Here is a 23306-nt window from a genome sequence, read left to right on the forward strand (position 1 = left end):
AATAAACGTTGTAAACAATAAACATGTTTAGCCAAGGACCTGGATGAGGCGCACTATACCTGTTTGGTTTCTATGGGCGATAGGTTGCTGGAAAGATGAACGCGGAGAAAGGTTCGAGAGCTATGGGGGTATCGCGCAATGTTGCAGCTAATTTTTGTCAAAAACATGTAAAGGAAAACTGGGCAGTACTTAGGTAAGTTCAATTTCTTTTAGATTTTATCAAAAATTTGACAGAGCAAAAACAGACAAAAAACAGGACTTCAATGAAGAGAAGTACGTTATTTTCATATTATACCTCATATTATTGTTATAGTTTTCCTTATTTTTTATAAAATGCAGTCCTATCAATAATTACTTGATAACATTGAAATAAAATTAACTTCTATTTTATCAGAATCTTTCCACATCGTTTCTAATAAAAGATACGTTTATTAGTTTGAAAATATTAAATCATATTTTCTAAAACCTTATCTGTTATTTCATAATCTATTGACAATCAACAGTGAAACAGTTTTCTAGGTAGCGTTTAAATTCCAGATTGATATTTAAATAAATTTTAAGATTTTTCACACTGAACATTTAGACTTTTTCAGAAATAAATTTTATTTTAAATCAAGTCAAAGCTAATAATAATTTAGATTTCAATTTTGAAAATAAATATCTTTTAAATCTTGAATATTTTCTTTTCCCCATTTCCTATGTTGCTACAGATGGCAAAGCACCCAAAAATATTCAAACAGTATGAATATCTTTCAGTTAAAACATAAATGTCTCAGTTTAGAAGATTAAAATCATTCGAATCAAAATTGTTTAAATCTAATGTTATTCTATTTTAACTTTTTTCAAATAAAATGTTTGTTTTTTATATTTTATTAAATAAACCTAAAATCGTTACATTTTTATTTTTTTAATAATTAATCTATTTAATACAAAGTATTTGAATTTCATTCGTTTTTTCTTACTTATCATGTTATTGACCTACAATCGGGACAATTAAAGGTACAACCTATCCACAAAATTCTCTTATTTTACTAATTCCAAACATTTCTGCTAAAAGAAATTTTTGTTTTCTAGCTAAAATTATTGCTTACTATACACATATATTTTGTTTTATCACACATTGTAATTCATGTTTACAACCAAAGAGAAAATCGTTTATATTTAGATAATCTAATAATATATTGCGTTAAATTTAGATGCCATAAACTTATATTGTATATAATATCTATTAACGTGTCAATTTAACAATACATCATTGTTAAGGAAGATTTATTTTTATTCCTAAAGATTTATTTTTCGGTAAAATATACAAATGTAAAGTCATATATCATTGAAAACTAAAAAAAAATATTTTTTCTAGATCACAGCCAATAATAAGTTTCATTCAACAAACTGGAAATTTGTTTCGTAGTTTTATTATTTTATTCATATATCGCTCCACTTCAACTTTTATTAAGCATGTTCTATATCAAAATTGTTAGTTTTTAAGATATAGCAACATCTCTGAAAAAACTTAATTTTTATTGTTTTATAGAACACCACAAATAAATATTAAATAATAAAATTAACTCAAAATGGAATGATAAATTATGAACTGGCAAGTTGACACAATATGACAGTTTTTTTTAAAGCCATTTCGTGCGACCGAAAATAACAAAAATGAGGTTCTTCCAGAAATGTTGCTATATCTTAAAAACTAACAACTTTAGGTGTAGAACATACTTAATAAAAGTTGAAGTGGACTGATATGTGAATAAAACAGAACAATAAAATACAGGGTGTTTGAAAGATTTTAGAAAATCAAGTTTGAACTTTCTAAAAATGATCGAATTATAAAAATTACCCTGCATAAAATATCGATATTAGCTAATATAGGAGTCTTTCTTTACTTAACATTTGTCTATAACTATGTCAAATATTTTTGCTCCAAGTGTTAGTAGTTGAAAGTTAATACAACTTCTTCGAGGTCATGTTTTTCCAAAATTAGAAGAATTTTCTACATAACTTGGCAACCCCGCACTAAAATGTTAAACTGTTTATATTGCCATATATAGAATTTTCTCAGAAATCTATATGTAATATTTATCGTGTCCCGTTTTTACTAATCGCCCTGTACGTTTCAAATTAATTTTGTCCTTTAAGTTTTTTGATTCTGTACAACTTTTATATAAACTTTTTTTCTGTATTATGAATAACAAGGGAGTTATTTTACTTTCTCACACTAATGGCCCACCCTGTATATTTCAATAAATTTTTGTAATTTTCCATCACGACTCAAGTCAATCCTTGGTGTGTACCAATAATTTATCGATATAGTAAAACCGCAGTTGAATTCTTTATATGTATAGTGGTCTGTACATCATGTAATAAAATTTGTTTATTTGGGAGCTAGATCTTGATTTTAGACTTCATGTTTATAGAACTTTTTATTTATTTGTTCGAAAAAGAATGGGCTATATTAGAACAACTGATACAAATTTTTACTAAGTATATATTTTGAGGTATTCTGGTCTAATTAAAGTTTTTGCGAAATTTACGAGAATGAATTATTATTTTTTTTCAATTTAGGACAAATCACCCCCATTTAAAGATCAACCTATAAATTTATTTTGCTGTATCGCATTCAAAAACCTGTGTCTCAATAGACATTGACGTTTTAATACAGAAAGGTTAGTCTAAATCTTAAAAATTATTTACTTTAACTGCAAATTTAATAAGAGAGTGAATTAGACATTATTTTTTAAAAAACTCAGCAAAATTGTAACTCAATCTAAACCGATTTATTTGCAGCCAAAGATGCTACCCTTGAAAAATGACCCGTTCGTATGTCAACATCCTTTTTAATACCGTGATTCCATATTTATACAGGATTTGCAGAAAGACATTTCAGGTCACATAGTTTTGGCGTATTCATTTAGATTTATATTTGCAAGATTTTATTTTTTCTGTAAATATTGCCAAAGGTTAATTTATTCCACTTTGCCGCGCAACGCGACGGATATATTGCCATGTTACTGACGTAAGCCTTATATCTTACTATTTCAATTATTTTTACCCCCTTCTAGAAAAATATCAACGTCAACGCAAATAAACTGATAAAGCAGAAATATTTTTTTCGGATAAATCATGAGGATATTTTTGGACCGGGTCCGATGCCAAGCGAAAAGATTCTCGATGTCTCGGCCTACTTAAAACGCGATTAGCGGGCGAGCGGGGCAACGTATCTACCGATTTGGTTCTACAATCTGCATGATATGGAAGTTGGTTAGATTTCAAAACAGCTGGCGGTGTATTTATTTAAAAAAAATGAACGTAAAAGGCAACTGAGAGTTTTCGTAGAAATAAAATTGTAACAAGAAAGTAAAGAATAATAATAATAATAAAACAGTTTGTACAAGCTTTGCAAATTTTCATCTGAAAATATTAGAAGTGACATGTCACTTTGATATTGTCTTAAAAAAAGATATTCAGGTACTGCTATGTCAAATTTATAAATATTATTTTGTAAATTATACTGACTAAAAGGGCTGATCCAATATCACTTATAGACTAGGCGGTATCTGTTTTGGTTTGGGTGACATTTTTGGCTTTTTGGCTTTCAAATATCACTAGAAATGAAAATTTTTCTATGCGCATAAAAAACAAACGTGGACTTAACTTTTGGCGGCACAGTATGTTAAAAATATTCGAAAAATGTCATATTATTGTTCCTATTTAATTATGTATCTCTTCAAGAGTTGATTTTAGGCGAAAATGGAAGAGGAAAAAAATGTTTGTAATTAAATTTTTTACAAAACATGACTAGTTACAAATCGAATGAATCATGATTATTATGGTAAAAATCGAAAAAATCGCAAAAATGGGGTTAAAAAACAATACTTTTTAGGGAATTTTTTTGGGGTATTTAAATTGGGTATAGGACCTTTATACTTGGCTCAAGAAAACTTCATGTTATGTAGAATCATCACACCAAATTTCATCAAAATCGGTTCGATAGATTTTGCATAATAATTTTGCAATCCAGAAAAAAAAATTGCAAATTTTCAAAATTTTGCACAGCAAAAACCAAGGCCCTTAGATACTTAAAAATTTAATCACATGTAGAAGGGCTGTCAACTTTATTTTTTAAAGAAGCGTTTTTCCAACAACTTTTAAAACCTGCTTTAAAAAATTTGATTTGATTGAATATTCACAGTTATTCTAATTGTTTATAAGCACAAAAATTCGACCAATATTTAAACAAGCGCCAGAGCTCTCCTAATTGACGGATTCGAATATTTCAAAAAGCGTTTGAAAGCTTGAGAACCCTTCTATATGTGATTAAATTTTCAAGTATCTAAGGGCTGTGCTGTGCAAAATTTTGAAAATTTGCAAATATTTTTTCAAAATTTTGATTGCAAAATGATTATGCAAAATCTATCAAACCGATTTTGATGAAATTTGGTGTGATGATTCTACATAACATGAAGTTTTCTTAAGCCAAGTATAAAGATCCCTCACCTAATTTAAAGACCCCAAAAAAATTCCCTAAAAAATAATGTTTTTTAACCCCATTTTTGGCGATTATTTCGATTTTTACAATAAAAATCATGATTCATTCGATTTGTAACTAGTCATATTTTGTAAAAAATTATTTAATTACAAACATTTTTTTCCTCTTCCATTTTCGCCTAAAATCAATTCTTGAAAAGATACTTAATTAAATAGGAAGACAAATATAACATTTTTCGAATTTTTTAAACATATTGTGCCACCAAATGTTAAGCCCACGTTATTTTTGCACATAGAAAAATTTTCATTTCTAGTGATATTTGAAAGCCAAAAAGCCAAAAATCTCCGTGGATATACGATTCACGCAAATATGGACTTTTTGAAACAGATACTGTCTGAACTATTATACTGAACTGTATAAGCTTCCATAATATCGAAGGTAGATGCCAGCTATGAACAAACAGTTTTCTAAGTAAATTAGTATTTATTATATATATATTATATTATATTATTAAAAGTAAATTCTAATTCTTACTTATTTCTATCCAATTCAACTGAGAGTAAAATTTTTCGTACGTTTTTACTGATTTTACGAGTAACAATTTATTTGAGGCTCTTGTGGCATTAACATTTCGATATCACTCCCACTATTGCTGATTTTCAACGATAATTCATTATGAGAATTTGGTTAGGTAAAAATAATTTCACGAAAACAACCAATGGTGATGCTTTTGACGCAAGGGCTTACAAATACCCAAACAAACAGACAAAAACTAAAATTCTGCCCCAAATAAATAGTTTGACGTTTCAAGTATACTAGTTCTAGTATCTCGAACATTGTCTTCCTACGTGCGGTCCCGCTCTCCCCTATCGGAATCCACTCACTTCGGTGGGAGTTCCAGTGTTCTATAGATATAAGCTGTACGTTTACTGAAAATTAATTCCACACATTTCAGACGAGTAGAACGTGAATTTCAGTATTATAGTTGTAATACCGTAGTTTTAAGTTGAGATGGGTAAGGTAGCGGCCATCGGCATCGACTTGGGCACCACCTACTCCTGCGTGGGTGTGTGGCAACACGGCAAGGTGGAGATCATCGCCAACGACCAGGGCAACAGGACAACCCCCAGCTATGTGGCGTTTACGGATACGGAGAGGCTTATCGGGGATGCCGCCAAGAGCCAGGTGAGTGTCGGTTTGGCAGGCGAACGAATATCCTCTTTTTTCTAGAGTGATCCAGACTTAGATACGTTGGGGTCTCAGTTATTATGAGACATAGAAGAACGTTGTTGGGAAAAATATGATAAAATTTACGATAATTTCAATATTTATTCTCAAATTTATATTATACTGGGCGTCCCTGTAATAAGCGCCACAATTTTAACCGTACATTTAACTCTCCAGAAACAACAACTTCTGTAAAATAATTTTTTTGGCAACTTAATTTTTAATATAACATAACCTTCAAAATTTTTATTACCTGCCACTAACTGAAGCATAATAGACAGATAAAGGGGATAAAAATACTGTATATTGAAATAATTTTCAGATGTTTATGGTGATGTATACAAAAGTATGACATTTCATAAACTTGGTTGATTTTTAATGGAACACTCTATATAGCGTATAGTGCTATAAATAATTTTGCATTTAGGTGCGCTGTTACCAAATTATTTTTAGAAAATTCCTTAAATTTTACGATTACAATTATTAGATTTATGACATAATTTATTTGGAATTTTCAATAGACATCCCGTTGATCTACAAATTTCTAAATTATGAAAAATTTCGAAGGAAAAACATATGTTTTAAGACAAACATGAGTCAGAAACAAATAATATCAATTATAATAAAATTGAACATATTTTTCCTTTGTTTTATGGTTTCCATTAAAAATAACTTTAGTGGAGTCCAGATACCTTAAAATTACGCATTATTTCGAAATAATTATGGGAAGCATGGATTTTCCTAAAACCCTTTGAAATTACTTGGAGATAAGTATTATAAAAAAGTTATTTTTGTACATTAATTGTTTTTTAATTGTTTAAACAATAATAAGTAGTTTTTTAAGAACATTTAAAATAAATCAATGAATTTTAAATCGAATTCTTTCATATTGACAACATAGGGGTTTTCAATGTCACTGAACAAGAATATGAAGTCAGTCGGAAAATGAAAATTCAAAATGGCTAATCCAATATGGCCGACTATTTTAAACAATTTATTTAACAATTATTGATTTTAAATCAAACTCGCTTAGATTTGTAATATAGGGGTTTTTGACGTCGCTAAACAAGAATATGATGTCAAAATTTGAAAATTCAAAATGGCTGATCCAATATGGCCGACTATTTTAAACAATTTATTTAACAATTATTGATTTTAAATCAAACTCGTTCATATTTGTAATATAGAGGTTCGAAAAATGAAAATTATAAACGGCTAAAGAGATTTTAATGAAAATATGTTTTATTTTTTAAAAAATAAATTTATTACAAAATAATTATTCTTCAAAAATTACTGGGCAATTAAACTTTAAGCCAATAAAATTGAAAAAAAAACACTGATTTTAAATACAAAATTACAAAATCAAAATCAACGTCCCCTGTTATATATTTATTCATTAATTATTTTAAAAATGGATCAATATTCATATATAAATTTTAAACTCATACATTTACAGGTTTAGCATAAAAGAAACGAATATAAATACCTTAAATGCAAACTGAAGATTATTTGTAATATTAAGTAATAATATTACATTAAAGAATTACCAGTGTACGAGAGTATAACCTCAAAATGGACAAAATATGTGAATAATACAATTTTTAACACATTGATAACTGCAGCTTACTCGAAAACATAAAAATCATATTCTTATACCATTTATAATAATAATTATTAAATTCTTATAAACGAAAAACGCTTTTAAAATAAATAAAACTGTACAAAAAAATATTTGGTGTGCTCACAACTTTCAGAATTCCCCTTCGCAAGTATATACATATTTCTATGTAGTAGTATACACCATGTGCGTACTATAGGTACTCACCGAGCAGGTTTCGAACTTATATTCACAATTTAAGATACAGAATATACCTTTTAAAAATGAATATTAAATCACTTAATCAAAAAACGTTATTTTTTTGCTATTATAACAATTTTCCACCTATTACTATAAATAAAAAAAATATTTTTCGCTGGATTTACTTTTTTTAAGGTCTTAACTTAATTCTTTGATGGTTTTCGTAAACAAAAAAAAATTTTTTGTACATTATTAAACTTTATTTAACAATAAATTTCATGGATTTTTCATGAAATATATTTATTTTTTGTTATTTTTTGTTTTTCAACTATTATTTCAATTTTTTAAGAAAAATAAAATGCACCATCTTAAAGTAGAGATTTTAAGCTTTAAAAAGTGCTCTCATAAAGTTTTAATATCACATTTACAACTATAGTTTTTGATCTATAAAGTATGGCCTAAAAAGTCAAATTTGTGATTTTTTAAAATTATTGAATATGTTGGGCTCAATATTTTTCAAATTAAATTTTTAAGATTTTTTCCATATCGCTCACTGTTTCAATCGTCATTTGAAGAGTAATCTGTGAAAGTTACAGATATTTATTTTAAAAATTAAAAGAATGACAGCTATTTTATTATTATTGTACAAAATTATAGAATGACGTAACTTTGTACGTATGTACTATATATATTTTTTTTTCTCAAGTTTAAAGACATAAAATTCTGATAGCTGGATGACTTTTCTTTTATTTAAATTTTTGTGACTAATTTGTTAAATAAATAATTTAGCGTACACTCTACAGTTGGTAACTTTTTATATGTTGTCTCTGACAACTTTACAAAGCGAAAAATAAAAAGTTCTCTCTTTCCGTAATTTTCGCGAAGTCAAAATCTATCTTGACTCCATTAAAAAACATAATTTTTTAAAAAGTCAGTCTAGTTTTGAGTTTCGCAAGCACCATACGCGCCTGTAATTTGGTCAAGCCGCTGTAATATACACATATTTGGCTGGCAATTTTTGTCGGAGCAGAGTTATAAATGCTGTTTGTCCAAATAAGGAGGAGGAATGTTTGCACAACGCTGAACTATGGGTTTTTAAATCTTGGACTCGGTTCACTTTCAACAAGTCGTCACCGCGATAATGTAAATGTCAGTTGGAATGGGACCAATTGCAACACTGTAACAGGGCGACCAATTTGAAAATGAAACTACATCTGCAACCAGAATCAACAATATAGAAAGCATTTAAACAAAATGTAGACGATTGATTTATTACAAAAATTGACATTGGACATTGGAATTTAACTTATCATTTTTATTAGCATTATTTCTCGTTAAAATCGTAAAAAATTATTGTTATATTCTATTGACAAACAAAGAGAAATAAGTATATGGTAAAAGCTTGAAAAAATAATGTTCAATAGTGCTTTTTTACATAAATTGCCTCTCGATATTTTAAGGAAGGATAGTAAAAAATAACTGTTACTTTTTATGCAATTTTTTTTTTCGAAAATGAATAATAAAGCAAGGAGAGCGGCAGATATTAGATATTTTTGAGATATCTATATGGTCTTTCGAGATATTTTATTAATATTTTAAACTTATTATTAGTCTTAGAGCTACTGGAGATTAATTTACTCAGTAGGCATGTTGTGTAAGTGGTAGACTTATGCAATAACTATAAAATATTGACCTATTTAGACCAATAGGGGAAAGTGTTATTTAATTTTGATAAATTGAACTGAAAATTTAAAAAAATGCCTTAAATCTAAGTTTAAAGTCTGAATAAGATATCTCGAAATAGTTTTTAAGATATTTCAAGATATATTCTACCACCCGTTTTAAAGGGTAATATTTCCATTATCTATTTAAAAAAAAGACATACAAAGATATTTACCTGTTTAATAAAAATAGTAGTTATTAAGATTTTAGTAAACCTAATTAGTGTACCTTTTTTTGTCAAGTACAAGACGAATTTCATACGATAGCACTTGAAAAATAACAGAAGCCAAAGTCTAAAGCTTCTAGATCAAATACGAAACATATGTTTACAATGAAATTAACAACTTGGCTTCTAAAAATAGATTTCCATTTCATAAAAAGTAAACAACCTGGCTATATTGAGAGCGTTTCATCACGCCACCATTAAAGCCGATTGGAGAGGTGCCAGCCTGTTGGAAAAACAGACACCAAGTTACACAATTTACTCAACTTTCGAAAATTCCGCTTTTTTATAATCTTTAACCTTGGTGGTTAATGTTTATGGACATTTTTGATGAAAATAATTTAAAATTCCTGGACTTATGTAATAGTGGTTGTATGAACCAATAATAAAATTTGCCTTAGTACTTGAAGCCATCATAAAGCACATATTTTACCATTTATCACTTCTGCATTTCTATAATGGCGGATATTTACCAACGAAAGTCGTTTCTGGGTTAATAATACTAATATGCCGCACCTCACCACACAAGTCTTTGACTTCTGGTACAAACCTTACGATATGATATTATTATTATCATCATAATAAACAAAGATAATAACAATGACAAAATCTTCTCCCAGGTGGCGATGAACCCCAAGAATACCGTCTTCGATGCCAAAAGACTGATCGGCCGTCGCTTCGACGACACTAAAATCCAAGAAGACATGAAGCACTGGACCTTCCAAGTGGTCAACGACGGCGGTAAGCCAAAAATCCAGGTGGAGTACAAGGGGGAGATAAAAAAGTTCGCCCCTGAGGAAATCAGCTCCATGGTGCTGTCGAAGATGAAGGAAATAGCGGAGACTTACCTTGGAGGCAAGGTGACTGATGCCGTGATCACAGTTCCAGCTTACTTCAACGACTCCCAAAGGCAAGCGACCAAAGACGCTGGTGCTATCGCAGGATTGAACGTTTTGAGGATTATCAACGAACCAACAGCGGCTGCTTTGGCTTATGGGTTGGATAAGAATCTCAAAGGGGAGAAAAACGTGCTTATCTTCGATCTTGGTGGTGGAACTTTCGATGTGTCTATCCTTGCTATCGACGAGGGGTCGCTGTTTGAAGTCAAATCGACTGCTGGTGACACACATTTGGGTAAGATAAAACCACGTCCTAAAAATTTGCATGGTGCTAAAATTATATACACTTTTAGGTGGTGAGGATTTCGACAACCGCCTGGTGAACCACTTCGTGGAAGAGTTCAAGAGGAAGTTCAAGAAAGACCTTAGCAACAACACAAGGGCTCTGCGTAGGTTGAGGACGGCTTGCGAGAGAGCGAAACGTACTTTATCATCCAGCACCGAAGCGAGTCTAGAGATAGACGCCTTACACGACGGCGTTGACTTCTACTCGAAGGTGACGAGGGCCAGGTTCGAGGAACTTTGCATGGACATGTTCAGATCCACTTTACAACCAGTAGAGAAAGCCTTGGCTGACGCTAAGTTGGACAAGGGCGCCATTCACGACGTTGTCCTTGTCGGTGGTTCCACAAGGATTCCAAAAATTCAAAAAATGCTCCAAGACTTCTTCTGTGGAAAGCCTCTTAACTTGTCCATCAACCCAGACGAAGCCGTCGCCTACGGCGCGGCTGTCCAAGCTGCCATTCTAAGCGGGGACACCAGTTCTCAAATTCAAGACGTCCTCTTAGTCGACGTGGCACCTCTTTCTCTTGGCATTGAGACAGCTGGTGGTGTCATGACGAAGATAGTGGAAAGGAACTCTAGGATACCCTGCAAACAGCAACAAACCTTCACCACCTACGCTGACAACCAAAGCGCAGTTACTATTCAAGTGTTCGAAGGTGAAAGAGCGATGACCAAGGACAATAACCTATTGGGCACTTTCAATCTCAATGGCATACCTCCCGCACCTAGAGGCGTTCCCAAGATTGAAGTTACGTTCGATCTGGACGCCAACGGCATCCTTAATGTTTCTGCTAAAGACTCCAGCACGGGCAAATCTGAGAAAATCACCATAACCAATGATAAGGGCAGGTTGTCCAAAGCCGACATCGATCGCATGTTAGCGGAAGCTGAGAAATATGCTGCTGAAGACGACAAGCAGAGACAGAGGATCCTGGCTAGGAACCAGTTGGAAGGATACATTTTCAACGCTAAACAGGTTAGTGTAAACAACATGACAGTTTTAAAATAACTGGTAGTAATGACAAGAAAATAATATATTGTTTAATTTTCAGGCCGTTGAAGATGCTCCCGCGGAAAAACTGACCGAAGACGACAAGAAGGTGGTGCAAGACAAGTGCTCTGCTGCCTTGTCTTGGTTAGATGCGAACCAGCTGGCGGAGAAAGATGAGTTTGAGGACAAACTGAAAGAATTACAGCAAGAATGCCAACCCATCATGATGAAACTGCATCAGGGAGCTCAAGGTGCTAAGGGACCAACAGTTGAAGAAGTAGATTAGATTAGGTACAGAACCAAGGTTAGACGAATATACTTTTGTTTTAATTTTTTGGTAGGGGAAACATGTTGGATACATTCTTGAAACTTTCTTACTATAAAAGAATTGTTATTTATTTATTTATTGCACAATAAAGGTGTACATTTGCAAAGTTTAGTTTTACTGAAAATAAAAACCTGCTGACTTTAATGTTAATTAATTTATTTCCTTTATTATAAATACCACAGAATACACTCAGAAGACACAATCCATTAAAATTTCATATTTTATTTAAATTAAACATAGTGGCGAACTGCTCCAACTCCTGACTCAACTCCGGATCGTCCTTAAAATCCTGAGCCAAAGCACCACCGTTCAAATTAAACTTGTTCTTTTTGTTCGAACTACCCGGTGGTCTTCCTCGGCGCTTCTTCGTAAGCTCGTTGATTTCCTCGAACTCCTCGAAGGTAAGGGAGTTGGGACCTAGTTCTGGAGGCATCGGGTTCTCCGGCATTATGCTGGATATCGCGCTCTGCAACTCGCGGGACTTGGATTTGGTTTCAGAGGTTTCCGCGATTAGAGGTAGCTCTTTGATGCCTCCAAGTTGGGGGTTCACCATGAGGCTGCTTTGGGGGAACCCGAACCTGCCAAGAACCTTGAGAAATAACGGAAAATTAGTGTTGCCAGTTTGGTTAGCAGGTTGACCTGGTTTTTGTCGGTGAATGGGTTGGCAGTAGGGTTGCCAGATCTATTTCATGACAGACCCGGAGAAATTGATGTCCAAAAAAAAAATTGATGTCTAAAAAAAAAACAATCAGATCTCTCAGGAAAACAAATTTCGGGGGTAGGACGTCTTAACCCGGAGAAATGACATATTAACCCGGAGCCCGGAGATGTACCATCAAAACCCGAAGACTCCGGGTCAAACCCGGAGACCTGGCAAGCCTAGTTGGCAGCCACGTCATCTGAGTTATAGTCCAGTCATCGAAGGTAAAATACGGCGTTACCTGTATAATTTTCCCAAACAGCACCGATTTGCACCAAAATTTGGATTTAGGGTCTACTTACCCTCTACTTCAAGGTTGACCCTGTGCCGGGTGCTGCTCTTTATTTTTTAGGGATGAAAACTACCCCTATTCGAAAATAATTATAGATTCGAGCGTGTAATAGGTTGAAATCATCTTTAAATAAGTAATTATGATGAATTGAAAATTGTCAATCCCTAAAAACTACCCCCTATGACAATAATCATTAAAAAATAATGTTGAAAATTTAACTTGGAATAATTTAATCATATAGTGATATTAAATTAAGATTTCTTTATTGTTTTAATTTTTTATTATTTATTTATAAGTTTCAACCCTTATAAAAACCACCCATTGCAAAACATCGAACAATTATACGGGGTGTTCCTAAATAAGTGTCGCAACAGAAAACTGTAAATTCCTCTTAAAAATAGAAACATTCTTTTCCTCTTCCATTTTTCTCTCCGGGTTTTCGTTTTCGAGATACACGGTGTCAAAATTTTCATTTTTTTAAAATTTTTGCCAATATCAGGAACCGTTCGAACTACAGGACTGAGTTTTTGTTTTTGTGTTTTTGTTTTTGTTTTTGTTTTTTTTGGAGATTTTAAGGTATCTTCAGGATTTTCCCCCCCTAACTTTTACGCCACTGGAAAAATTGACATGTGCCAGCAAATTCTGAAGCGCCAATGAATTTTGCACAAAAAGAGTTCTCTTGGTTCATTGCTCTAAAGTCAACCGTTTTCAAGAAAAATGACTTTTTATGAACAAAAACATTTTGCTAACGTTTCGAAAATCTTTTGTGATTCAAAAGATAGGTAGTAATAATTAACAATTTTAATTAAATTTGACAACATTTGCAACAAGTAGCTATTAATAGTGGTAATCTATGTACAAAAGCTCAGTCCTGTAGTTCAAACGGTTCCTGAGATATTGGCTAAAATCTGAAAAAAAGTTTTGACACCGTGTATCTCGAAAACGAAAGCCCGGAGAGAAAAATGGAAGAGGAAAAATATGTTCCTCTCTTCAAAAGGAATTTACAGTTTTCCGTTGCGACACTTATTTAGGAACACCCTGTAGTTAAAAAATTTGTTTAGTTCAAAATAGTATAATACAATCTTTTTATTATTTAAAATGTAATGTATTTATTTTATCAAACCTTAAAAAAACCCTACTGATTAAAATTTGCAATCAAAATAGGGAAAATAAGAATTTTATTTTTATATCGATTTAAATTTTTTTATTTTTATAACAAAATTTTACTTTTTATTGCAGATAACATATAAATAAATCAAAAATGTAAACCATTTGTAGGTTTCTTCAAGGGCTATAAGATCAAGTAAGTTAAATTTTCTTTTAGCCCTTATTTTTGTAAGGGTTTGAGCTGAAAGGGCTTGAACAAGTTGCTATTTACGAACATATGCAAATTTTAAACGGCCATATCTTACTTAATTTTTATCATACAGAGAAATAAAAAAATCAAAATTTTCAAGAAAGCAAAACCTATGATTTTGTACATTACAAAATTTTGCGTATCATTAATAGTTTTTGAGTTATTTTGAAGAAAAGACAATTTTTTCCAAAAATAAAAAATTCTCTTTTCACTTCAAGCTGAACTTTTTTCAAAACTAAGCACTTTAAACCAGTCAAACTTCTAGAGCTTATTACAAGTATATAAATAAAGTAAATTGTAAAGTGGTAACGATTTTTTTCAATTGGGGTGGTAATTAGGGGGTGATTTTCACGTTTTTTGTCGCCAAAAACAATAAGGACCAACTTTATTTTCGTCATAACTCGCTTAGGTTTGATGCTAGGGACTTTTATAAAAAATAGAAATAAAGGTTTTTCCAAGTACTTTAAAAAAGGTTCTATGAGTATTCCCTGAAAAATGCATTGGTTTTTGGTTATTTCACATTCAAACTTTCAATTTTGGCGTTTGACGAATACGAACCAACCTTCAACAAGCTATTACTCCGCTTCTATTGGGTCTTCAGACGTCACTCTTTTTGTTTTTTTATAAGCTGCATTTTTTACAGCTGGATCGTTCGTCGGTTGTCTCACCTATAGCCCACTGATGAGGACTAATAAGTCCCAAACCGGTCTGTGTCTGGTGGGTTAAACTGACGAACGATCCTAGCTGTTGCACTAGGTGTTGCGGGTATAATTCAATGTCGGTAGGGGCATATAGCCCTCGGAGTAGTTGTTTCTCGCAACACTGACAATTAAAACGATCAACCTCTCGTTTTATTCGTATTTCGATTCTCTTCAAATTGTTTCTGTATAGCATTCAGATTGCTTCGTTAGTTTAAGTTTTATAAGCAAAAAACTAAAAAAATGTTTTTTTTGCTTAAAAATGTTTATAAAAAATTAATTAATGGCAAATTGGAGTAGGAAACATATCAGCATATCTACGGACTGTCTTTTATCTGTTGGCACAGTCCGTTTGCTACTAGTATTTCTGTCACAAACAAAACCTCTATTGATTGGCTTATAAGGTGACTAATAATGATTATGATTATCTTATCAGTATGAGTCAGACGCAATCTGTCTTGCAATCTGCGGTTTATTTGCAAATAACATCGATTTGTTGTCGAAATGATAACCATTTTTCTAAGTAGCCTAATACTTCAATTCAATGAATTGTTTAATTAAACGAAACTCAATGACGCAGATTTTGCAACATCCTCACCTGAGAAATGTAAAAATCCTTTTCCTGCGCGCCGAGGGATTCCCAAGAGCTGCTTACGGCTGCCTTGATCTGGGGCTTCGCCGCGTTGGGATACATCCAATGGTACAAAGTTCTGGTGCGCTTGGAGAATAGAGATTTGGCTGCTTTCAAGATCTCCAGTTGCTTGGACTCCGAGAACGAGGCCGGAGATTGGAGGGTCTCATCGTTGGGGACCCGTAAAAAAAAAGGAGAAACAATTAATATGTTTCTGATGCTTGGAAACAAATTTTACTCACTAAAACAAGTTTCCCGTCAGCTGTGTAAGCAAACTTTCTCCTTTTGCGTCTTTTTTTTGGATAGCATACACTAGTTTGGCCGACAACAACTTCTTGGGAAGGGTGTGGCACATCACAAGAAATTTCCTAATAAAAAAGTAATATTGTTACCTACCATCTTTGTTTGACTATTTCCCCAATTATTTTAATTAAAAAAATGTACTACATATTAACCCTCAAGTCATTATAGCTACTGGTACGTTCAACGAAAATGATTTAATTCTGAAATTTTACCTCAGTTTTCATATGACTACTCGTCTGTTTGTTGCTAAAAGTTGTCAAATCAATGGGTTCTTCATTTACGACATCATTTTCACGCACACCACTGTACTGCGCTTGATATTTTTCCTTTGAATGACCAAAAGAAACTCGGTTTGGAACAATTTCCACATCTTGGCTATATCCCTAAAGAAATTCAGAACATTTTCAATCACCGAGTAAAATCCATCTGCTTAATGCAGACATAAGTCTAATTTAATATAGTGACACATATTGGTCGTATTTTAATACATTTAGAAATAATGATGATGTGATTTTACCTTATTAGCTGCACATTGCTTAGCGAAGGATGATTTTTCCGTTTCCATTGATAATGCAACGTCTTCTTCGCACATTCCGCAAAATCTCGGAAACGACACGTTAAATGTCAAAATTTTGTAAACAAATTTTTGTTTTCATAGCCGTCACAGACTCAGTTCAGATTGGGACAGTTGGAAATGTATGCAAATCTACCTATTACCAGGGCGGATCTGTTTTGAGGTGGATGTGAGAGGGGGCTTGCAAATTTTTTCTGGATTATCTTCAGTACAACTCACATAATCAAAGTGTAGATCCCTAGATCTGGGCGAGGTCCGGAACATTTTCAAAATTGCAAAAATTTTAAAAAAATTTAAAAAATACCTATTTTATCTGAGTTTTTTACTTATATCTTGGAACCTATGCATTTTGGAAGAATATTGAAGAGGAAAAAAGTTTTAGAATTGATATACTGTAAGTTAAAAAAGTTTAAATTTATTACCAATGTTTAAAAATAGCAATAATTGATGAAAAAAAGGCAAAATAATCAAATTTCTTGGATAATTTTAGAGTAGAAATAGATGATTACGAAAACGGGCAAGTTTCTTAGTCACGTTGTGAAAGATGTCAAGTTATCAAATTAGAGATTATACGGATTACATATTTCTTCCCGTTTATCGTAAATTTTCAAGTAATCCATTGAAACAACAATTTTATAAATATAGCTTTTGTCAATTCAAGTTTGATCCTTTAATACAGGGGACACAATTGGCATACAATAAAACTTATTTGATACAGAGAATATACCTTATCTACACAAGTTTTGCAAATTTTCTTTTGATATACATAAGCATCTATTATAATTTCATCAGTGACATATTAGTCTGTCCCGTACATTGATAAACATAATATTTACGGAAGAAAACATGCAATAAGGAGTAGATAATTTCTAATATGATTGCTCACACACGCACAAACGACAATTAAGTACACAGTCAACGTCTCTCAGCAAAAAACCTGGTTTGTACACCGACACTTCAGGGCAGGCATTAGGGGGATGCTATATACGTACCGAATAAATTGATCGATGCGTAGCTTCACATCAGAGGCAGACATGTAGACTGTTATTGTACAATGATACGGATAGTGGACTTACTAAAATGTGAAGTAGTTGATGAGTCGCCACAATTAGTAAAACTACCATATATTAAAACCTTCGACTATTTTAGATATGAGCCTGTGACATCTGTAAATGTTGAAAGGTCATTTTCTGCAATAATTTATTTAAAAAAATAATTCATAAAAACAACATTATTTCCAAAACTTTAATTGCAATTTTTACGTAATTTTTGACTTAAATGTAATATTAAATGACGAAAACTAATTAGAGTACATCGAAATATTTGAGGTATTTTGCGTATAGATAACAGAAGATCAATAAAATAGGCGCCAGTATACCGGGTGATTCAAAAACGGCGACCAAAAATAAAACCTCGTATTCTTTGGTGAATTTTATTTAAAAAAAGTTAAAAATATTTTTTGAAGTTTAACACCCTGTATCTTTTTAACGAAGCGTCCTAGATAAAAACTTTATACGAAAGATTCCCCTTAAAATTCACCAAACAATATGAGGTTTCATTTTTGGTCACCGTTTGTGATTCACTCTGTATAAAACAGCCTTATTGCTAAATATATCTGGACAATTGAAAACTCTGTCGAAAGAAGGAGATAAGTTACGATTTGTAGATTGTCCAGTACAGACAAAATAAGGTTTCTTCTTTCGAGTTTAATATTTATCTTGTTATATCATTCGGCTAAATAAATGTATTTGCATCTGCGTAAAAGTAAAATACATATAAATAATGAGTTCGATTGCCGAATGTGAATCGTCTGTTGGTAGATACGCATTATTTAGGTTTAGTCGCAGTTGCAGATTTCTTCACGTTATTTCGAGATCTGATAAAATATAACCATATAAATGAACATTTAAATATAGAAAACAATTTTTTGTATTTTTCCTAGCACTTTTTCGTGAATTTTTGCAATTTTTGACCTGTTTTTTGAGGTTAGGAAATTCCCGTGATAGCTCAATTCTGACACCGGATTCATGATCAGGAGATAAAAATACTACGGATAACATACGTCGCATGAAAAGTACAGACAACTTTTTTTTGTGTGGTTGTGTAATAAACTGCACCTATGAATTTTTCCAAAGGCATTTATGTAAAAGTTATAACCCGCAATCATACTTATAACACGTAATTAAGTGTTATAAGTCGCCATTTTTAGTTACAAGACGAAATTTGCAGCAACAAGTCCTATAAGTTGACTAATATACGTAAGTGATTTAGATAGTTTCAATTATGCCTTGCTTATCATCAAGTACCAAGTACCTGCAGAACTATTTAATGCATTTTAAACATTTATTGAAAAAAAAAACTGTTTCCTACTTCAGTTTTATTTTTAATTGCAGTAGCTCTGCAGATCCAGTTATTACAACTAACGATTTCGAGTAATTTTATAAGATAAGTTATCTGATTATTTCGGGATGATACGCCAGCTAAGAACATCACGGCATATATTATTTTTGTACTTGTCCCGTGAGCACAGCACCATGTTTTTTAACAGATGTATATACATTGGCTTTGCTCTGGTTACCGCGTCCATTTTCACTATAATCACAGTTCTGAATTCCAGTAAATGTCCTTTATATAAACTAGCCATTAGTAATATCAGCGTGGCTAGGAGTGCGACTCAGGACACACTCGAGTGTGAAGATATCGAACTTGAGAAGAAAGTGAAGCAAAGAGGTCAATTCTTAGTCTTCGAGAATTTCGTAATGGCGGAAGCTCAGTTCAAGTGTGGGGACAGCATCACCCTGACAGCTCCTGGGGATTACAGGTTTCTGGATAACGTTGTGCATTTGGTGGAGAGATGGGAGGGGCCCATTAGTGTCGCGTTGTACGCGCCTGGGTCCGATTTTTTTACAACCCTCCACTGTATAGCGTACTTAAGGACTTGTACCACTCCTCTTGTACGCGAGTTTGTGACGTTTCATTTGTTTTTCGAGTTCGAGCACATGCCAAAGGAGGTAAGAAATGTATAGTGTTCCATACTACTCAGCAAAAAAAAATAATAAATAATAAAACATCAGAAAACTTTAAAAAAATTTTTAGTGATTTTTTAAAAGCATGAATAATGGTCGTATCGAGGAAAAAGCCTAATTCATCAGCTTAAATTTGATTTTATTTTATTTTCTGTACGATTATATCTCATTGAGATATCAGCTACTGAGTGAAAGGTCACCTATTTTTTTTATTATCGATATCTCATGAACTAATGATTAGGCTTAGTGCGGTTCGGAGATTAACAGGACCGTAATCAGATTACGAATTAAAATATTAATATGTTTACAGAAAATATGTCGCAACATAGTACTATTACCAAAGAGCAAGGCTAAGTAGAGGATAAAATACTGAGATAAATTCAAATAACACCACTTACCCGATAAACCTTAGTGTTGAGATAAGACTTCCGTGGCATATTGGAAGGAGTTAAACCATATTCCTACGGGCTTTTCTAAGTTTTCTTTTTTCCGCTGTGTTGGAAAGACAGCGACTACTTTGCAAATACATATAGTTTTATAAAAAAAATAAAGGAGCAGGTTTGTTTCTCCTGAAACATCAATTAATGATTAAAATGGAACAATTTTTTGCGTTATTTTTCTCACAATCTCGCGTTAAATAGTCATCAAATATCAAAAAAAAAATAATTAAATAATTGTTTTTTTCAGTCGTGAATATTTCAAATACCGAGAAAAAAATTTTTTTTTGAAAAATTCTCATCAGGTAAAGTTTTATACTTTTATACAGTATGTTTAGCTTTTGGGGTTAACATCCCCTTAAGTACGCAGGCTGGTGAAATCATTTGGAACTATTTTTTTGTGGTTAGGACCCAACTGTATACCTCCCATTACTGGGAACACCTGGACTGATATAGTTTTTTATATGGCTGCAATTTTAATAAAGGTGAATATATTTTTCTTTCAAATTTCGTAAACAAATGATTCCCAGAAATATTATAGACTTCGAATACCGCATTGTAGTCTTTCCGATATCAGTTGAAGAACCAAGAGGTTGACAGGTACATACCAGGTTCAGTCGCTGACACAGCAACTCGGCATTGAAATATTTGAAAAACTTGTTCCCATATTTATTTAGCCATACCATATACAGGTCTGGTTGAACTAAACGTGGGAGTGGTAGAAATGTATACGCCCAGTTGAAGAATGCGAGCGCGGGCAAAGGAAAACAACCACCGTTGTATTGGGCTACTGGGGAATAAATCTCAGTAGTTGACAAGTGGTTGATAAATTGCCCAGCAGTGCAGTGCAGCAATGCGCAATTTGGTGTGATTCAGGTAATTTTAATTTATTATAGGCACCTTCTATTAATCATTCATATTACAATTGCGAAAGGGAGAAATAAGAGGGATATTTTGTTTACTAATATTATCACAACACTATACCTACAGTGTTATAACTAATGAGCAGGATTCGAATGTTGCGTATATACACATTAGGATTTCGAAAATATATTTTTCTTCAAAACTAGATTCGACCCCAGAAAAATAGCTTCAAACATCAGCATCGAAACAACATTTAATAGCTATTTTAAGAACAGCACAGAACATTTAATAACTATTTTTTTTTACAGAAAAGCTCATCACTGATCGATATCTTTGAAGATACCTTTGACTGCAGCTTGAAACCTCCTTACGAAGTATTAAAAGACAAGGACATGTACAAAGAAAAAAACAACCTAACTTACCCCATAAATACTGCTAGGAACATAGCAAGAACAGCAGCACAAACTCATTTCGTCTTCCCTTCGGACATAGAACTCTACCCCACAAGGAACTTCATCCCAATGTTTCTAGCTTTCATAAGACTGCACCCGGAATACGCCCAAAAAGATTCAAAGAATGTGTTCGTGTTGCCTATTTTTGAGGTGAAGACAAATGAGAAAGTACCAGAAAGCAAGACACATTTACGCGACATGTTCGAGAAGAAAAAGGCCAATTTGTTTCACCGAGGTATGTGTACCCCGTGTCATAAAATTCCTGGTCATGAGGAGTGGTTGAATGCAGAAGAAACTACAGGTTTAAATGTGTTTAATGTCACGAAAAGGCAAGGGAGAAATAAGGTTTGGGAACCTTTCTTCGTCTGCACCCAGAGAGAGCCGCTGTGGGATGAACGACTAAACTGGGAAGGCCAAGGAAACAAAATGTGTCAGGTAATTTTCAATCGCACGGTTCTAAGTATCCTGTGGTGAAATTTCTACGTTTTTTTAATGAAAGTAACCACGTCCCTCCAACACTTGTACAAAATTTAAAACTTATGCACCAAACTTTACAATTTGATGTATTGTGTGTTGCAGACAAAGCATATTTAAGCAATAATAGAATACGTAGAAACTTAGGTACAAAAAAATATATATTACCATTGTATAAGTAAATTTATAAGTAGTAGTAAGTATTTACTTATCCAATGATACTACACTACTACAGTGTTGTCGAATTGTAGGCAGCTTTGTATTAGAATTAAATCAAAAATGGTAGTCCATATGAGATTGCTATTTCACCAAGAGGGTTCTAACATCCAGATAAAATTTTTACTTGTTTATATTTGCCTTTTGTTGATATTGTCCTTATTTTAGGTTTACGCCCTGTGTATACACGATTACAATTTCATGATTCTAGACAACGCGTTCTTGATCCACAAACCAGGTGTTAAAAAGAAAAAGGTTCAGGTGGTGAAGCATATGAAGGAGATACAAAGGAATAACAGAATGCTGTCAAAAATCCAAAAGGAAATGCAAAACATTTTTGGGCCAAATACAAACTGCAAGATACACTGATACACAAGTGAATTAAAAATAGAGTTAACACGGGAGATGTATTTATTAAATTTATTTATTGAAATAGTTCTTATGATAGCTCGAGTTTTCGAGATACAAAACCTGTGATATTACATGTATTTCGTAAATATTTATTACAATATTTTTATTTTTGAAGGATTATAGACTATAAAAGTGAATTGAAGTTGATTTTAATGAGATTTATTTATCAGTAATGTTTAACGATATTTGTACAGTGCTTAATATTTGTAACATTTTCCTCATCCAGTCTTATGTTTTATTTTATAATTGAAGCCTAGAAGTTAGGGAGTAGGATGATTAAAAAATTTCATAATGAAAAAACTTTTATTTTTATGTATTTAAAAGAAACACAAAAAACACCTTGATCAATACTAAATATGAACAATAAATAATTCGAAAATTCTAAATGGATCACCTTTACACATTGTCAGTTTGTACCAAGAAGAAAAAAAAACTAAAAAAAATAAGTATATTGTAGTGGTGTCGCCACAAGTTTTAAGGGAGATAAATCGACATATCTAAAATCCACTGGTTTGACTTGAGACTTACTGAACGCCATTTATTAAAAGTAATAAAATCAATTTAAATATCGAAATATAATACTTTATTGCAATAAAGCACAATACATGTCTCAGTTTTAATGATAAAAGTACATTTATAGTATTAAAAAAAGGTTAAAAAATTTAAAATGCAAGATATATGTTCGTAAAAGAAGGTTATAAAGTTTAGATAATTTTACATTAAAAGATGCTATGTTACATGCCACATAAATAATTGTCTTCAACTATAAACCATTTAAATTGATGGCAGTTATAGAAAAAATAGACGGCGTATCTATTATTTACAGATTTTCTATAATAATTTATTGTTTAAACCAAAAAAAATTATAGTAGGATGAAACCCATCGGAAAAGAAAGAGAATATAAC

The 23306-nt window shown here is 32.3% G+C and overlaps 3 protein-coding genes across 4 annotated transcripts; 2 read left to right on the forward strand and 1 right to left on the reverse strand.

Annotated features, from left to right (window-relative positions):
- Positions 1-90: 90 nt before the first annotated feature.
- On the forward strand, positions 91-12071 carry LOC108917226 (heat shock 70 kDa protein cognate 2). Of its 2 annotated transcripts, XM_018723720.1 has the most exons (5): positions 91-193; positions 5492-5677; positions 10083-10596; positions 10655-11622; positions 11699-12071. In XM_018723720.1, the coding sequence occupies exons 2-5, from the start codon at positions 5504-5506 to the stop codon at positions 11921-11923; spliced, it is 1881 nt and encodes a 626-aa protein (XP_018579236.1). In that variant the 5' UTR covers positions 91-193; positions 5492-5503; the 3' UTR covers positions 11924-12071. The 2 variants fall into 2 exon arrangements, with proteins under 2 accessions (XP_018579236.1, XP_018579235.1); XM_018723719.2 differs by lacking the exon at positions 91-193 and having other exon boundaries at positions 5380-5677.
- Positions 12072-12179: 108 nt separating this feature from the next.
- LOC108917177 lies at positions 12180-16538 on the reverse strand. The gene is made up of 4 exons (XM_018723661.1): positions 16464-16538; positions 16159-16329; positions 15611-15808; positions 12180-12554 (listed from the first exon to the last, which is right to left on the reverse strand). The coding sequence occupies exons 1-4, from the start codon at positions 16536-16538 to the stop codon at positions 12180-12182; spliced, it is 819 nt and encodes a 272-aa protein (XP_018579177.1).
- Positions 16539-19050: 2512 nt separating this feature from the next.
- LOC108917194 (beta-1,4-glucuronyltransferase 1) lies at positions 19051-22694 on the forward strand. The gene is made up of 3 exons (XM_018723679.1): positions 19051-19531; positions 21156-21734; positions 22158-22694. Exons 1-3 carry the CDS (start codon positions 19055-19057, stop codon positions 22356-22358), a joined length of 1257 nt encoding a protein of 418 aa, XP_018579195.1. The 5' UTR covers positions 19051-19054; the 3' UTR covers positions 22359-22694.
- The last annotated feature ends 612 nt before the right edge of the window (positions 22695-23306 follow it).

The sequence above is a fragment of the Anoplophora glabripennis genome, unplaced genomic scaffold, assembly GCF_000390285.2.
Source record: "Anoplophora glabripennis isolate ALB-LARVAE unplaced genomic scaffold, Agla_2.0 scaffold41, whole genome shotgun sequence".
NCBI classification, from domain to species: domain Eukaryota; kingdom Metazoa; phylum Arthropoda; class Insecta; order Coleoptera; family Cerambycidae; genus Anoplophora; species Anoplophora glabripennis.

Bases quoted from the DNA above. Each gene is read 5' to 3' on its own strand.
- LOC108917226 (XM_018723720.1), top strand. From the start codon at position 5,504: ATGGGTAAGGTAGCGGCCATCGGCATCGACTTGGGCACCACCTACTCC. The intron at 5,678-10,082 runs GTGAGTGTCGGT...ATCTTCTCCCAG, and splicing joins GGGATGCCGCCAAGAGCCAG to GTGGCGATGAACCCCAAGAA. The intron at 11,623-11,698 runs GTTAGTGTAAAC...TTTAATTTTCAG, and splicing joins ACATTTTCAACGCTAAACAG to GCCGTTGAAGATGCTCCCGC.
- LOC108917177 (XM_018723661.1), bottom strand. From the start codon at position 16,538: ATGTGCGAAGAAGACGTTGCATTATCAATGGAAACGGAAAAATCATCC. The intron at 15,809-16,158 runs GTAAAATTTCAG...CCCAACGATGAG, and splicing joins GTAGTCATATGAAAACTGAG to ACCCTCCAATCTCCGGCCTC. The intron at 12,555-15,610 runs GTGAGGATGTTG...TTATTTCTCAAG, and splicing joins AGGATTTTTACATTTCTCAG to GTTCTTGGCAGGTTCGGGTT.
- LOC108917194 (XM_018723679.1), top strand. From the start codon at position 19,055: ATGTTTTTTAACAGATGTATATACATTGGCTTTGCTCTGGTTACCGCG. The intron at 19,532-21,155 runs GTAAGAAATGTA...TTTTTTTTACAG, and splicing joins TCGAGCACATGCCAAAGGAG to AAAAGCTCATCACTGATCGA. The intron at 21,735-22,157 runs GTAATTTTCAAT...TCCTTATTTTAG, and splicing joins AAGGAAACAAAATGTGTCAG to GTTTACGCCCTGTGTATACA.